Raw genomic sequence first — 17922 nt, 5'->3', positions numbered from 1 at the left:
AGTGTGTGATAGAAAAAAATGTTTCTTTATTATATTATGACTACAAAAGTTTCTTAAAAAAGAATAATTGGTCAGTTAATGAACACATAAAATTTATACTATTATTGCTTAGGTTATTCATGCCATTTAACAAAGTACCCCAAAACTTGGTAGCCTAAAATAGCCATTTTATTGTGCCCACTATTATGGTTTGAATATGAAACTTATCTCACATGCTCAGATATTAGGGATTTGGTTGCCTGCTGATGGGCTTTGGGGAAGTGATTGCATCCTGCAGGCTCTGACTTAATCAATGGATTAAAACCTTGATACATTCATAATATGAGCGCATTCTTGGGAGGTGGTGAACAGTCGGTGGGAATTAGTTGGAGGAAGTAGGTCACTGGGGAAGTGCCCTGGAGAGATATATCTTTTCCTTTGCCCCTTTCTCTCTGTTCTGTGCTTCCCAGCCACCGTGAGGTAAGTAGCCACCTCCTCCACACTCCCGCCACCAAGATATTCTGCCTCACAGCAAGCCTATATCCATGGAGCAACTGAACCGTGGGCTGAAACTTCTAAAATTGTGCCAAAAGAAATCTTTCCTCCCTTAAATTGTTTTTCTCGGGTGTTTTCATTAGCAACAAAAAGCCTAACATACCCGCAGACTTTGTGCATCAGGAACGCAAGTTAGGGTGGAGTTAGCTTGTCTTTGTGCCCTGATGTTCAGGACTTTGACTGAGAAGACACAACAGGACCGCTGGGACTTGGAAACCCCTGGAAAGTTCTGTCATCTCTCTGGCCTTATGATGGTTCAAAGACTAGAATGATAAGGAGAGCATCCAAACATGGGCATGTGAGCAGCTTAGCTTTCTCATAGTGTGGAGGCCTTAGTATCACTAAAATTCTTATGATATAGCTCAAAAATCCAAGCCTGACAATTCAGCAAGATTAAATTTGCTGTATGATTACAATCATGAGAATGCCCATGAGTAGTTTAGATTAATAAATATGATGGGCTACATTTATAATATTAATGTCAATTCACAAATTTGACCTTTCTGCATCATCATAACAGAAGGAAACTCTTGTTGGACTTGATGGTACATACCTGTAAACCCAGCACTCAAGAGGCTGGGGCAGGAGGTTGGAGAATTCTAAGCTAGCCTGGGGTATAGGGCAAGACCCTATCTCAAAAACAAAAACAATAAAAGTAGAGGGAAACTCCTATGGGGGGGGGAAGTAAGGCATAAAATAATAAATACACTGATTTCATGTTTATAACTTCAAAAAAGGACAATATTGAGCCATATTGTTCACGGATACATATATATATATATATAAAGTTAATAAATGTATAAAGAAAAAAACAAGGGAATAATTTCATTGAAAGTGCAGATAGGGCTAGATGTGGTGGTACACACTTACAATCCTAGCTATGCAAGAGTCAGAGATGAAAGGATCATGGTTTGAGGCTAGCCAGTACAAAAAGTATTAGTGAGACCCTATCTCAAAAAACAACCTGGGCATCATAGTTCATTTCTGTAATCCCAATTATACAATATATGGAGGTAGGAGGAAACTAGTCTGAGGCAGGGCCTAGGCAAAGGTACAATACTCTATCTGAAAAACAAACAAAGTAAAATGAAATTTGAATGGGAAATTTAGCATAAAAAATTAACTTTATCGTATTTTTAAGGGAAACACTTCTTAAAGAAAAGCATGCAGCTTTTCATAGAGAAACTTTGCAAATACAAACAATTTAGACACAAGAATATAAACTATTTTTCTACCAATATGGAGAATTTATGTTATATTTTTGCTTTCCCCATCTATGAAAAAAATGTTATAACATGTGAATAAGCAAGAAAATTTATTTAGAAAACTTATTTTGATCTGATTTTGTATTTGCGGGAAAGTTGCAAAAATAATTCAAAAAGTTTCTTATTTCCCTCAACTGACTTCCACTAATGTTAATTTTTACATTAGCTACATGAATTATCAACAGTATGAAAGGGGCATGGATACAATATTAGCCAAAGTTCAGATCTTCCTCAAATGTCACAAATTTTTCTACTATTGTCCTTTTGTTGCTCCAAGTTGCTACTCAGGATATCACATTGGATTTAGTTCTTGTTTTTCCTGAGTCTCTTCCAAACCAGAATAATTTTTTTTTTCTGGTTCTGGAGTTTGAACTCAGTGCCTACACCTTGAGCCACTCAGCCAGCTCTTTCCATGATGGGTATTTTCAAGATAGGGTATCAGGAACTATTTGCCCAGGGTTGGTTTGGAACCTCTATCCTCCTGATCCCTGCCTCCTGACCCTACAGGCTTGAGCCACTGGCACCCAGCCAGAATAACTTTCAATTTGACCTTGCCTTTCACGACTTTCACAAATTTCATGCTGATGGTTTTCTTGTTTGTTTGTGTTTTTTTTTGTTTTAGCAGTGCTGGAGATCAAACCCAGGACCTTCTGCATGCTAAGCAAGTGCTAGAGCCACATCCCCAGCCCTTACCAGTTATTTTGAAGAATGTCTCTCCACTTGAATTTATCTGATATTTTCTCATCATTGGAATGAGTCATACTTTTTTTTTTTCAGTACTGGGGTTTGAACTCAGGGTCTACACTTTGAGCCACTCTACCAGCCCTTTCTTTGTGAAGGTTTTTTTTTGAGATAGTGTCTTACAAACTGTTTGCCCAGGCTGTCTTTGAACCTCAATCTTCCTGATCTCTGCCTTCTAAGTAACTAACATTACAGGTGTGAGCTACAGCACCCAGCAAGTTGTACATTTTTACTAGGAAATTCCAGAGAAATGATGAAGTGCTCTTCCAATGCCAGGAGTTGATGACATATATATGTCTTATTATGGTGTGACATTTGCATTGCTAACTTAATTAAGGTGTCTACCTATGGAAACACTTCAGTGTAAACTTGTTATCTTTCCTTTCCTAGTTGATAGGTATCTTGGGGAAGATAAACAAGACTGCAAAGCTTGCCTCTCCTTAAACTTTTGTCTGTAAGAAGATCACAATTAATATTTTATTAATAGTTATTTTCTATCTCACTTTTTCCTTCTATGTACCATTAGAATTATACTGTAAAGAATTATCTTTGTTTATTCATTTACTTATTTATTGATTGATATATTTTTTCTTCTGTAAGTTAAAATCCAATGCTGTCAATTTTATTTTGCTGTTCAAATAGTACAAGCTTTGAAAAAGGTACAGCTTTGAGATTGGCTTGCTTGTTTCATCAACAAATTTCTGAGGCTTTTTGGTTTTTGTTTTGTTTTGTTTTGCAGTACTGGGGTTTGAACTTAGGGCCTACACCAGCCCTTTCTTTTTTTGTGTGGTGGATATTTTTTTCCAAGATAGGGTCTTGAGAACTGTTTGCGTGGGGCTGGCTTTGAACCACAAACCTCCTGATCTCTGCCTCTTACCCAAGATTACAGGTGTGAGTCACTGGCACCTGGCTTCTGATTTTGTTTTGTTTTTGTTTTGGCAGTACTGGAGTTTGCTTGCTAGACAGGTGCTCTACCACTTGAGCCATGCCGCAATCCTTTTTGATTTGACTATTTTTGAGATAAGATCTACATTTATGCCCAGGCAGGCTTGGAGAGCTTTCCTATCCAAATAGCTGGGATGACAGTTTTATTGGTTGAGATGTGGTCTCAAGGACTTTTTGAAAAGTCTGGCCTTGAAGCTGGCCTTCAACCTCAATCCCAAATATCTAGGATTGCAGGTTTAAACCACCACGCCCAGCTTAACCATCTCATTTTCTAACACTACAAGATGTTTTAGACCCATCCTACACTTTCACTGACCTGGCCTGGTAATCAACCAGACTTTGGTTCCTTTTATTGGGAAATGGTGCTGAAAAGTCAAACATGGTTTGCCCCCATGCTAATTGCTACTAGGATGCTAACTTCTTCTGTGTTCTCAGAGCAGGGAGATATAAGCATATATACTGATCCATGCATATATACACAAAGATTTATGTTCTATTTATGTAACTGTAGATATATGTAAAATCTTGAGCATAATAGCTCTGATTCTAATCCAGCATAACCAGCTTTGTTTTAGCCAGATACTTTTTTCTCCACCAGCAAAAACACTGTATCTCATTATCTATGACACAGATAATTGTACTTATTTGTTTGATTCTAATGAATACGGTTTCAGAATAATAACCCAGATTCCTGAAGGAACAGTTTTACTAGATTACAGTATGTATAGATATATCTTTTTTGTCTTAAGCCTTACACTATCCAATCAATACTGTTTTCCACTATTGATTAAGTTAACTTTTCTCAGACTCAATTTTTTCAGTGTTTTTATGATAATAATTTGCTACAGAAGGACTAGAGGCATGGCTCAAGCAGTAGAGACTCTGCCTAGCAAGCATGAAGCCCCAGTACAGCCAAAGAAAAACAAGACAGAACAGAAAAGAACTGAATATAGCTTGGTTCATTTGTTAGTGCGTATATTCTATTTTGGTTTCCCCCAATTCCTATTGGTGTCAGTCATTTGTTTAAATAGTTAATTTTGCCAGCATGTAAAATATTACTATAGCTGTCAGTGTTATATGAAAAGGTATAGTTAAAAAAAATAGCACTCTGTCCTCATCCCTGTTATTCCTTTCTTATTGGCCCTTTTTTCCACCTCTTCCTTATCCACCTCCTAGAGACAAGCAATCGCTTTAGTATTTAGTTTAATAATAATCTCTTTTGTATTTAGTTTATTTTTCCTGTGTTGCTTCTACACAAAAAATTGCTTTCTTATATTCCCTTCTGTGTCACACAAAGGGAATCATACTGATATTCTTTTGTACTTTGCTTTATCACTCGAGCATATTTCCTGCAATTAATAAAGGTCTTTAGTGATTTTTTTAGCAGTATATTATTCCATTGTATGAATGTACCTATGATTATTCAAGCACTCTCTAATGTATAGGCATTAAGGTTGTTTGCAATTTTTTACAATTCCAAAATTGAAATGATAACCTGGGGTATATAACCACAGTCTCAGTTGTTGACTTAACAAAAAACATTATCTAAGACATCATATAAGCACTTTGTCTAGTATAAAATATGTCTTCTCAAGCTCTGTCTTAAATAAAATAGTCATAATAACAGCATATTACAATAACAAAGTCCAGAGTTAAGTACTTGTAACCCAGAATTACACAGTAAAAAGAACCAACCAGATGCCTCCCTATCCTTTCAACTTTTCTACAAATCAGCTCGATCCTCTTAGCACAGTGACCAAGCAGTTTCCAAAATAGAAATGAGCAGTGTCCCCCATTTCCATCACTCAGGGTTCCTTAGAAGTTTAAAAAAAGTCAGTGATAGGAAATTACGTTCCTAGTAATTAAAGAAAACCACACTTGAGAATATTTCATGACTACAAAAACACTGAATTGAATGAGGAGAGCATACCAGCCACTGTGGACATAAGGGACTACACAGGAAGAAATGCCTTGTACAAAAAGAGCCATATATATAACAAATTACATGCATTGTGCTCTAGTATTTTATATTGTATCCTAAATTATTTTTAAAAAGAAACCTTTTGACTTTGTATTACTACCTTAATTTCAAAGCTTTTAATGCTTATTCAAGATCGTGTGAAAAACACTAGTTAATTAGAGCACATTCTTTGAAGTCAGACCAATGTGAGCTGGAATTTGTGATGTACCTCTTACCAATAGACTTCTGGGGACAATTCCTACTTCTGCAAGTCCACTTCCTCTATGCAAAGTGATCAGTCTATCTATGGTAGAAGATTGCTGCATCTACTAAGTAAGAATCTGCAGGTAGCACACATACAGTAGTCAATAAAGAGACAGATCTGGGTGTGGTGGTACATACCTGTAATTCCAGCACTCAAAAGCCTGTGGAAGAAGAATTGTGAATTTGAGTCTGGCCTGGCAAAACCCTGCCTCAAATAAATAAATAAGATACCTATTATTAAGTGTGATAAAATGAGATAAGGAATGGAGATGTATTAGGGAGTTCACACAGCCTATCAGCAGCCAAGTTTCAGTCTACCTCTTTGTATGGAAAATAATGAATCAGAAAATGCTTTACTTTTCCTTCTCCTTCTTGAGCTCCATATGTGGCTAGTCAGGTGTGAATGCAAGAAGTCAGGATTGGATTACTGTTATCTCCATTTGCCCAACATGTGGCCAATTCCTGCCTGGATATCTATTCTGAAATAACACAGGCAAGCCCAGAAATCCACGGAAACACTTGCATGGTAGGAAATAGTTTTGCTCAGTCAGTTCTCTACAGTTAGAGTAGCACTGATTCTCAACCATGGCTGGGCAAGAGAGTGGCATGAGAAACTTATTAAATATTCATATTCTGGCATCCACTGGAGTTGTTTTATATCAAAATCATCTGGAGCAAGGCCTTGGAATTTACATTTAAAACACATGGACAAAGATGCACCTGTGCACAAGTAGCTCTGGAATATACTCAGTCTAGGTAGCAGAGCAATGAAAAATCGAAGTCTTTTGATATTTCTCTTATTTCATTATAGAGAAGTGTCAAAAAAAAAGAAACTTGGTTTAATGTTCAATCAACATCTTGTCACTCAAATAGTGCATCATAAACAACAAGCTGGAAGATCACAGATTTTGGAAGCAGTGAGAAATGCACAGAATAAAGGAAGGTATTTGAGAACAAACTTCAATGTGTTGTGCAATTTTCCACCATTTACAGGAGCGTTTGGGGTTGTCATTAATAATGGATATAATCCAATCATTCTGTAACTAAATGTCCACATAGTCAGTTTCTATAGTCTCTTATGGAGCTTAATCCTCTTTGTCTTTATTTTGATAAATGCCAAAGTCTACATTTGCACTATCATACAATAATTAAACTGAAAATATTTACCTTTTAAGGCTTAAGAAACACTAATAACGAACAGCTTTCTATCAAACAGCATTAATTTAAATAGGACTATAATGTTTTTAAACATTTTATTAACAATGTATTAGAGTTCTGTGTCGTCTTTATCTCAGTTGTAGGGTTTGTGCATGTGAAGATGTGGGGCAATAGAGCAAATATCCAGTGCCATGTTACACTCAGTCACATCCACAGAATAGTATTGTATCACCTTATAGTATTGGGCAATATTGTATCTTGTGTCTCTAGTGGGAGGCTTGTAGTTTTTAAAAGGTAATTCCATCCAAACCCCTACCCCCCACCCCGAGGTAATTCTTTTCAGTAGGCTTTCATTGCCAACTTAGACTTTTCCTTGGTTGGGCAACACTCTAAACAAGCCCACTCTTTCAACACCTTGCAAAGAATGTCTTCAGGAAACAAAGACTTAGCTTGGCTAACTTCTCAAAGATCTGTTTCTGAACTCAAAATTTGAATTTGTCATTCAATCTTTACATGTCACTTATTTTCAAGGAGCTCTGGGAAACATTAGGCCATAATCTTCAGGAGGATTGAAACCATCTATGGTAGGTAGAGTGGTATTCAGTAATGACATAGCCTGGGTTTCTCCAACAGTGGGAATAGTAATGTTCCAATCTACATTTCTCATTTATTTTTCTCTTATGATTGATGCTTGAATTTCAGTTCTAACTAGTCCACTACAAATTAGTCATGAAACATATGCCAAAAGAACTCAACAAGCCTGCAGACAAATTCTTCAAAGTGAAGTACACCTCCACTTCCAACAACTTTATACACATCATTTATGTGTTACTTGAAAATTAATCCTTTTTCATGTATGCACTCTGGGTATGTTTTGGTCTCCCTTATTTCCCCAATAGTTTGAATTCAAGGTATCTCAACCCATGGAGTAGTTGTCCAGAGGAAGAGAGAAGTAACCGCCCCGCCCCCAACCCTTGGGAGCAGAAAGGGAAAGAATTATCCTAAAGAATTATTTTAAAACTCAGATACAGCGGGTAGAGATAAAAAGATCGTTGCATAGATTGATATCCCAGGGGTCCAAAATTTAACCCTAAATGGGCAATAATTTGCTTGGCATTAAACTAAACCAGTTTGATGAACTCAAATGCCCTCGGCTCAATAGGCAGGACTCTCCGAGGAGCCTGTGTTACTTCCCTCACTTAAGTGCAGATTTGTAATAAAAATCTTAATACCAGTGTCATGGTTTTTGGATATATAAGAAGCTAACCACTTGGAGAATCATATTTGATAGGTTAGAAAACTCCACAGTTAAAGATCAGTTTATAATTTACGAAGAAAATAGAAAGTTTTGTTTCTCTGAGTTGAAATTTGCAGAGCACGGCGGGAAATATTGCTAGTTTTTGGCACAAGGTTTGGTCCTATCTTCATTATTTGAGATGTGTATGAAGCCTGAGACTTCGGGGATCATTATCTGAGAAAAATCCAGCAATTCGAAGTAGAGAATTTTGACATTTTTGGCCTTTTTTGAGGTGTAACAAACACAACTCGGGATCGGAGAGGACACTCTGCGGCTGCCAGCTAGGCGGGCTGGACAGCGCACCAATCACGGAGCAGCTCCGCCCTATATAAACGGGCGGGCGCAGCGCCGCGGCCCGAGTCCCGGCCAGTGCCTCTGCTTCCGGCTCGAATTGCTCTCTCCAAGCCCGCATCAACATGTCCGAAACTGCGCCCGCCGCGCCTACTGCTCCGGCCCCCGCTGAGAAGACACCAGTAAAGAAGAAGGCTCGGAAGTCCGCAGGTGGTGCGAAGCGCAAGGCGTCCGGGCCCCCTGTGTCCGAGCTCATCACCAAGGCTGTTGCTGCCTCCAAGGAGCGCAGTGGGGTGTCTCTGGCCGCGCTCAAGAAGGCGCTGGCGGCTGCGGGCTACGACGTGGAAAAGAACAACAGTCGGATCAAGCTTGGTCTCAAAAGCTTGGTGAGCAAAGGCACCCTGGTGCAAACCAAGGGCACCGGTGCCTCCGGCTCCTTCAAACTCAACAAGAAGGCGGCCTCTGGGGAAGCCAAGCCCAAAGCCAAGAAGGCGGGTGCGGCCAAGGCCAAGAAGCCCGCAGGCGCTGCGAAGAAACCGAAGAAGTCTACAGGGGCTGCCACCCCTAAGAAAAGCGCCAAGAAGACCCCAAAGAAGGCGAAGAAGCCGGCCGCAGCTGCAGGAGCCAAAAAAGCAAAGAGTCCGAAAAAGGCCAAGGCAGCTAAGCCGAAGAAGGCGCCTAAGAGCCCAGCCAAGGCAAAAGCGGTGAAGCCTAAGGCGTCTAAGCCAAAGGCCGCCAAGCCCAAGGCTGCCAAGCCAAAGAAGGCGGCAGCCAAGAAAAAGTAAAGTTACTTTGGCCACCTGCTTGGAAGCTCAACACAACCCAAAGGCTCTTTTCAGAGCCACCCATAGACCTCAAAAAAGAGCTGTTGCACATTCTAAGTGGGCGTGGCTATGATAGAAACGCCACAGGAAAGAGGCGGGCTTTTGTCAAGGTTACGGTTACAACAATATGAACTTTTGGCAACAAAATTACGCAGAGGCAATGGGTCTTTAATCGTAAACCCGTCTGGAGGACCTTTGTGGGGGGATAAGTTGCACTTGCCATGTTTCCCGCAACATTGTAGCGTCTACTTGAAAGGTCACCACTCGTACGATCCTCCAGTCAGCCAAGTATACTGCTTAAGGTGCTGTAACGACAGTTGTACAAAGAAATGGATAATGGGATTCTCCATAGCCACTTTGAGTGTAGTATATTTGGGAGCTAATGCACCCAGAATCCTAAAATGCTTGCTTCCTCAAAAACTTTAGCCTGCTTTCTGTGAGTTAGCCTTCCGGATTGAAGAAGCCTATTTATAACAGCTTTGGGTTGCCTGGGTTGTGCTTTGTGATTGGGCGAAACTGCGGTATCAGATAGCCAATGAAGAAGTAGAAGTTTAAGTGTCGTTTACATTCGTGTTTGTGACGACACACAAAAAGCAATCCAATCCAGAAGGAAATCTTATTAACCTCATTTGAATACCGTAGCTATAAATGAATGCGGCCTAATGGGAATGGGTGGTGATTACTTCCTCAGGTGTTTGCCTTAGAGCTCTTCGTTACGTTTTTACTTTTTTCTTTCCTTGTTACGCTACAATGCCTGAACCTACTAAGTCCGCTCCAGCGCCCAAGAAGGGCTCCAAGAAGGCGGTGACCAAGGCGCAGAAGAAGGACGGCAAGAAGCGCAAGCGCAGCCGCAAGGAGAGCTACTCCGTGTACGTGTACAAGGTGCTGAAGCAGGTCCACCCGGACACCGGCATCTCGTCCAAGGCCATGGGCATCATGAACTCTTTCGTCAACGACATCTTCGAGCGCATCGCGGGGGAGGCGTCTCGCCTGGCGCATTACAACAAGCGCTCGACCATCACGTCCCGGGAGATCCAGACGGCCGTGCGCCTGCTGCTGCCCGGGGAGCTGGCCAAGCACGCCGTGTCCGAGGGGACCAAGGCCGTCACCAAGTACACCAGCTCCAAGTAAATTTAGCAAGTAAGCGTCTTTTCGCCTAACCGCAAAGGCTCTTTTAAGAGCCACGCATCTTTTCAACAAATGAGTTGTAATCCTTCCATTCCTGAGGGTTTTCGGAGTTTGCATACTAGAATTAAAGCTATGCTGCCATTTTTTTGTTTTGTTCTGTTTTGATACTGGATGCATAGCTCAGACAATACTTGAACTCCCAATCCTCATACCCTAGTGAGTGCTGAAATTATCGAGGATGCGCTACCACGCCCGGCTTTATATGCTATCAATCTTTAATGTAACCGAGCTGCATAGGAAATGCTTGTAAAATGCAAGGAACAGAAGTGGCTACCAGAAGTTGAGCATTCACCATGGGTATACACAAGTTCCATATAGTGAGCTCGGTGTTCCCTAAGTGTACATATTCTAGGAACTAAAAATAGTGTAACTATCCACCTCTTCTTTTCGGTAATATAGTTGTCCAAGTTGATCATGAATTGGTCCACCGGCGACTGATAGCTGCTCGCCCAGAGCATAAATTGCGCATGTTTGACAACTTGGTTCTGCCGAGAGTTTTCTTTTTTCCTTTTAAAACACATCTAGAAATGTGATACTAACAGGGGAATGAAGACAACCAGTTTTCACAGAGGTATGTTGTGCCTGCTTTTCAATTGAGCCAATTTCAGTGTGGCTCTGAGTAGTTGAGGCGGGGAGGAAGGTGTGTCTTACATCTAAAAGGTACCAACAGAAAGAAAGGGGAATGAAATTTTTTGAGACTCAAGTTGTTGGTTGCTCTCTTTCCAAGAAAGTTATTTAATTTATAGTCTTTAGGCAGTGTTCAATTTAAAAGTCCTCAATAACTGGAGAAACTTAATAGATAATCTCTTAAGGTGTCTGACTGCAAATAGGTAATACTTCCCCTAGAACTGAGGCTCCCTTTTCAGTAGGGTTCACCCTTTCCTGGATGTCCTAGAATGCTAGGAGAAGAGAAGGTAGAAGGTGGGAGTGGAGTGAGATGCCTTCTAACAAGGTGTTCCTGCTGCTGCCTCAGGTAGGATGGCATTTTGCTTTTGGAGGAATGGATTATTGAGGGGGGAAAAAATGTAGGGGGAAACCAGTGGAAACCGGGAAATAGTGGCTAAGAGGACAGGAAACAATGATTTAGAGTTCCACAAGAAATCCATGAGGTTCACCAGGCTATGTGTTGCTGTGAAGTGGTAGCTGAAACACAACTTTGGTGGAGGGAGTAATTGATGCAGGAAGGAATGAATTTAGAAATTCTAGTGTCCTCGTGACCTCACAAGTAAAATGTGTTTATATATTTTGGGGAAAGATTTTGTATATGTCAAGTTTGTTGCCTAGATGAATAACAAAATGATGATTTTTTTTTTTTTTTAATTTTAAAGCAACAAAAACCAGCTTAAAAACAATAAGGAACTCAGGCCCAGGGACTTGCCTACGTGAAACCCCAATAGCTAGAGCCTGCTTCCACTCAAACCTAAGCTTTGGTTTCTAGGGTGTTATATGGAACCTGACTGTGGTGAGGAGCATTATAGGAAACCTCTGCCTCTGATGCTGAGACAACACACCAAAAAATACGTCCTCAGTCAAAGAACTGCAAACACATACATTGTCATATACCCACAGACTGGTCACAAATGATTGCAAAGAAAACTGTCAGCTCTGAACTTGCTGCTCAGCAGGTTACATTTGGCCACTGAGATTCAGACTACAAGCCAAGTCGTGGCTGCTTACTTGTTCCCAACATTCATACCACAGAGAATCAAAGTAGTTAAACAGAGAATTTAATCTAGGGATACCTACACTGGTTCACTGGTTTTGTGACCCTGAGCACCTGGTAGGAGCAAATATGAATGTGATTACTAAGTAATCATAGGACTATAATATCAAACAGAATGGTGCAGATAAGAGATTTAAAGGATCATGACTGAGAACTCTAGAATTGATGGATTACTCAAGATTAGAAATAATTTAAATGAAGGCTGGCAGAATGGCTGAAGTTGTAGGGTGTCTGCCTAGCAAGCCTGTGGCCCTGAGTTCAAAACCCAGTATCACCAAAAAAAAAAAAAAAAAGCTATAAAAGAAATCATTTACATGAAGTAAAAATATTACAAAAAGTGTGTCACCATGTGACACTGAATTGAGCTCTATAAATTCTTAACAAATGCAATACAGATTTCATAACCTTTTAACAATCATTAGTGATTTTCATAAGTATGTGCCTTCTGTTCCATAATGACAGAAGGCCTCAGATTAAAACATTGAAATGCTGTGTGTGTGGTGATAATTAAATGATTATTTATGTGTATTTTGTATCTAGCCAACTTTCCCAAATTCTGTTAATTCTAATCAATATTTAATGGACTGCCTTGATTTTCCTTGCATATATTATTATTACCAAATAAAATGTTTGACATGCTTTCCAGTGACTATTTGTTAGTTGTTTGTATCATCTTTTGTTAAGTACAATCCATATGAGCAAAGCTAAGTCATCACTGTCTTTTTTTTCTTCTTTTCAATACAGTAGGCTTTGGTAGTTTGTTTATAGTATTGATTTGGGGGGGTAATATTTATTTGCTGTGGTTTCCTTCAAACTGTTTTAAAAGATACTGTTAGGAATGTTTTATAGATGCTATCCAATCAGTTTGTGGCATCTAATGAAATTATGCTTTTTAATTCCTTAACCTATTGCAGTGAAGTATAGGTAGACTTCCTTATGTTGATTCTGATTCCTATTTGGATTCCTAGTCCTAGTATTATTTTTTCATGTAATATTATTTTCTTAAGTAATGACTGAATACATTCTCTTAATATTTTACATATTTTTCCCACATATTCAGACATAATCATGAATCACCTTCATTTGATTCTAAAGATTGAACATTGATTGTGGAGCTCTTTATCTCTATTAGTAATTCATTATGATGCTGTGCAACATCTTCCCAAAACTGAGTAGCTTAAATCAATGAACATTTCACATTTGCTAGCTCTTTTAATTTCTGTGAGTTAGGAATTAAATGGGTTGTTACAGATCAGGATTTCTCCTGAGGTTAGAGTCAAGGTATAAGAATTGACTGTAGTAATCCAAGGGCTTGATAGCACACCTGAATGTGGAGCTGGCTAATGGCCAGAGGCCTCAGTTTCTTGCCACAAAGACCTCTTCAGAAGGCTAATTGACCATCTTTCAAAACATGGCAGCTATTAGCCCCCAAAGAGAGAAATCAGAAAAAGTCATAATTCCTTTTGTGACCAAATTTCAAAAGTCATACAGTGTATCACCCATATTCTACTCAATACAAGTAAGTCATTTAAATCTTGCACATACTCAAGCAATTAGGCTTCATTGTTTTAGGTAAGGATAAAGATTATGTGGGTATATTTTTTAAATTATCACATCATCTCCTTTATGTTTGAAGTCCTGGAATGTAAGGTGTATTTGTGCTTTAAAAACTAGATAGAAATCAGCTGTAAAATACCTGTACCTGAATAAATAAATAAATAAGTAACCTGGACTTAACAACTTTATAAATGATAGACCTTTAAGAATTCTAACACCTTAGACTACAGCTGACCACTATCCACAAAGGCAAAGTTCAATAGACTATCCACATGATTTCTTGGTGGACATTTCCGTGAGTTTGTAAAAGACAAAAAGCCCCTTTGTGTACAACATCAACCCAGCATACAGCAGGAACTTTTTAGAAAGGTACTTAATTAATTCATCTGAGAAATCCTAAATTGCAATCTGTAAAGCATGGCTGCTGTTGAAATGTCCAACAAATAGAGCTGGGCTTTTTAAAGGAAAAAGAAAGCAATTAAAACCACAAAAAGACATAAAAAGTTTTAATCTCATACTGTAAAATATGAAAATATTAGAAAATAATCTGGAAAATGAGATTTAAAATCCATTAAGAAGTTAAAGCTAATTACATAATTTAATATATGGAATTTAAGGCTAATAATTGGCTACTTTAAAAGGTGCAATATTTAAAATATAAGGTAACAAATTAAGAGTTAGAGAAGGAAGGTAAAAAAAGACGAATAGAATTTAGTCATGAAGAATGAGAGATTTTTAGAACATGTAAAAATTCCCTGATGAATTGTAGCATGACTATTTTTCAGAGTATTTACTTACAAATCAGTTTATCTAAGAGATTGTCACTGAATGTCTTTAAACTAGGCACCTGTGTTAAGATTGAAGATTTAAAAAAAAGAGAGAGAAGATGATCTTCTTTCAGCCACACAGAATTACAGCTAATTATTTTTATTATTCTTTCACTAGACCTAAAATGCTTCTCATACATTGGGAATCTGCAGATAAGTGAATGGATCTGGGCAAATATGGAGACTGTCAAGCTCATTAAATTAAGGAAAAATATTCATCTCAATTTTTGAGTAATAGGGAAAAAATAAAATAATATTAATATCATTGTAACTTATTGTGAAGTTAAGGAACTTAATTTCCATAAGTCCAGAAGACTGCCCTTAAATTTGAGGCCAAATGCAGATGTCTGGTGTCTCCAAACCCATACCCAGATTTGGAAAGAAAGAGTCACATAACTCAGTAAAAGATATTATACACAAGATTACAATTTATTGCAACAAAAAGATGAAGATTAAAACCAGCCAAGGTTCCAAACACATCATGATTTCTGGGTAATGACGTAGGAAAATACAACACATGCATATGGAATATTAACAACCATGAAGTCACCCAAGATTTGATGTTCATACTTTTTACTAGGCCTCAATTACATGCACATAAATGACTGATTATATGTCTGACCCCAGGTCTCCATCTGTCCTGAGGTAGGGCAAATATGGCATGGCCCCAAAGTTCCTACCATAAATCACATTCTTGAACAAACTGGAGTACCCCTAGGCCCCTAGTAAACTAGAGTCTGTTAACAGGACATTCTTAAGGCCTAAAGATCATCTCCTAGCCAAAGACAAATGTTGTACAACTCTAATCCTTTACTATACACTTAGTCTTTAAGAAAATTTTTTTTTCAATTTTTAATTAGGCATTTATCATTAAAGATAGCAAGTTCTACAACTATTTGGTTTTTATGATTGTTTCCTCACTTGGTTGTAGATATTTACATAGCTGTGATCCCAGAAATAATAAGGGGGTTGCTTATTGAAGATTATTTTTTGGGTTTTTTTGTTGTTGTTTTGTTTTGGGGGGAAGTTTGGGGTTTTTTTTGTTTTTTTTAATTTTATTCATTGTTCAAATATACATGCTCAACAGTATCTTCCTTAATTTACACCCCTAACTTTCCCTCTGAACTCCAGTTGTAATTAAAAACAATTCAGGAAAGGTAGAAATTAACTCAGAATATAGTTTGGAGTTCTTGCACTTCATCTGGATAACACAGGCTTTCAGTGCTAAATAGAAAATAACATAAAGATTCTTTATCTTCACATGAAGAATAGCACTTACTTGTAGCTTCTTTTTCCATAAACCATGAAATTTGCTATATAGACTGGGAACAAGAATAGTAGAGAGATTTTATTTTTGTTTAATAAAAGTTTAACAATGTCAAGCTGTACTTTATGAATTGAAAACAATATTTTTATAAATATCAGAGCCAAATTATGGCTTCTTTGTTTTGTTTTGTTTTGTTTAGGAAAGAAGGAGCATTGGGAGAAAGGTGACCAAAACTGAGGACTGAGAAAAAGAACAGACAAATCAAACCAACTATAAAAGGGAGAGAAAGGTCTTAGAGACTAAAGGAGAAGTTTAGAGCAGAACATGGAAAGGAAAAAGGGTGGGGGAAAGAGATGAATAGACAGGCCTTGTTAAATTATTGTATAAATTATTTCGTGTTTCAGGTAGGTATAATACCTGTCATATAATGAAATATTCCCCACATTTCTTGAGCTTTGGGTTGAATGGCTTGATTTAAAAAATGCTACCCTCTGAGGAGTTTTCTCTAACCATCAAATGTAAAAATGGCACTCTTCTATCCCCATTGCTAACTTCCTATACTTATTCTTCTTCATTATAATTAGACATGACATAAATTTACTTGCTTATTTATTGTTTGCCTCTGCTTCTCATCCTCAAGACTGTAAGATCCATAGGGAAGGAACTTCAACTTTTATGTTGCTCACTTTTATAATGCTTAAGGCTGTTCCACAAGCACAGCAGACTCAAATATTGCATGGTGACTAAAGTGCACTTGCACTTATAACAGCATAAAAAGAGGACAAGGATGAGTTGTCACAATGGTCCAAATGAATAAGTGACCCAGAAGGTCTAATAGCAGACCACTTAGAGTTATTTTAAGAAGTGAGATAATTCATGCAAAGCTCTTAAAATAGACATGATCATTTTGCAACTGTTAGGGATTGTTTTTACCTTTTCAGTGAGTTAAAAGGAAACTCAATGTGGCCAAATCTCTTCAGGTCAAAAACTAAAGAGAGAGAATATATATGCCTTTGAACTACTTAATTCCCACAAAAAGGGTAGTTGAGCAATTTGAAACAAATCATATTATTGAGGAATGTCTTTTGACTAAGCATGATTTGAGCTATTATTTGTTAATGCAAATCTCTAAGATGCAGGTAACATTGGACCAGAGATTTCTGATAGAACATTATATAAGTGCATGTAAAAAGATCCTCTTTTTATAGGAAATATAAATGCTGATGGCAAAATGACACCTAATACATCCTTCTTATTTCTTTAATCAGGACAGAGATATGACTACAGAAAAGAAATGAATAATGTCCATGAAGATATGAATCTGTCCATGGAAGTTATGAAGTATGAAAAGTCAGCCAAATCCAACCCATCCTGATTTACTGCACATTGATTCATCAAGAGATCATTCCAAGTGGAAGAGTTCAAGCAAGATGTTTTAGCTTTTTCATTTTATTTGTTGCTTGATTTATAAAAATAGAATTTACTGCTGTTACAGGCATACTTACTAAGAATTCATTAGTAACCATGGGCTACGTACTTTTGCTAGAAGTCTGAATGAAAGGATGGCAGAAAGTTTGTAAACAAAACATGATTAATAAAATCTGTGGAGAATTGGAATTCTACATTCATTGTTGAGTCAAATCTTTCTTCCACAGCTCCCGTTTTCTACACTGTCTGTGCATCTATCCGCCTGTCAGTCTTCACATTTTCTGGCATCAAGATCTAAATGGGTAAGACCCTAAGCACTGTTATGCCTTCAGAAATGATCCTGAAAGTAAAACTTCTTGTTTAGTTAAACCACTGTTTATTTTTGCCACCTCCTCTATTTTAAACTAAAGAAGTCTTTGGAGCGGTCGCAAACTTGCTTGTGTGTCAAAATTACCTGAAGTTCTTTTAAAAATACAAATTGCCGAGCATTACCCTCATAGTTTCTGATTCATCGGGTCTGGAGTAGAACCTGATAGTTTATATTTCTAAATTATATGGATGATGCTGATTCTGTTGGTCTGGGCACCACATTTTAGTAACCTACTTCGTTTTGTTAATTTATTTTTTAATTTTGTTGTTTTGGGGGAATTGGG

At 38.0% G+C, this 17922-nt stretch overlaps 2 protein-coding genes across 2 annotated transcripts; both read left to right on the top strand.

The window, feature by feature from the left end:
- Positions 1-8530: 8530 nt before the first annotated feature.
- On the top strand, positions 8531-9303 carry H1-4 (H1.4 linker histone, cluster member). Its single transcript, XM_020153319.2, has one exon. The coding sequence runs from the start codon at positions 8581-8583 to the stop codon at positions 9238-9240; it is 660 nt and encodes a 219-aa protein (XP_020008908.1). The 5' UTR covers positions 8531-8580; the 3' UTR covers positions 9241-9303.
- A 660-nt stretch (positions 9304-9963) lies between these two features.
- LOC109677431 (histone H2B type 1-M) lies at positions 9964-17463 on the top strand. Its single transcript, XM_020153415.2, has 2 exons — positions 9964-10419; positions 17110-17463. The coding sequence occupies exon 1, from the start codon at positions 10030-10032 to the stop codon at positions 10408-10410; it is 381 nt and encodes a 126-aa protein (XP_020009004.1). The 5' UTR covers positions 9964-10029; the 3' UTR covers positions 10411-10419; positions 17110-17463.
- Positions 17464-17922: the final 459 nt, after the last annotated feature.

The sequence above is a fragment of the Castor canadensis genome, chromosome 8 (genome assembly GCF_047511655.1).
Source record: "Castor canadensis chromosome 8, mCasCan1.hap1v2, whole genome shotgun sequence".
In the NCBI taxonomy this organism is placed as follows: domain Eukaryota; kingdom Metazoa; phylum Chordata; class Mammalia; order Rodentia; family Castoridae; genus Castor; species Castor canadensis.
Note: the sequence above shows the minus strand (reverse complement) of the source record. Positions and strands in the feature narration are given on the sequence as shown.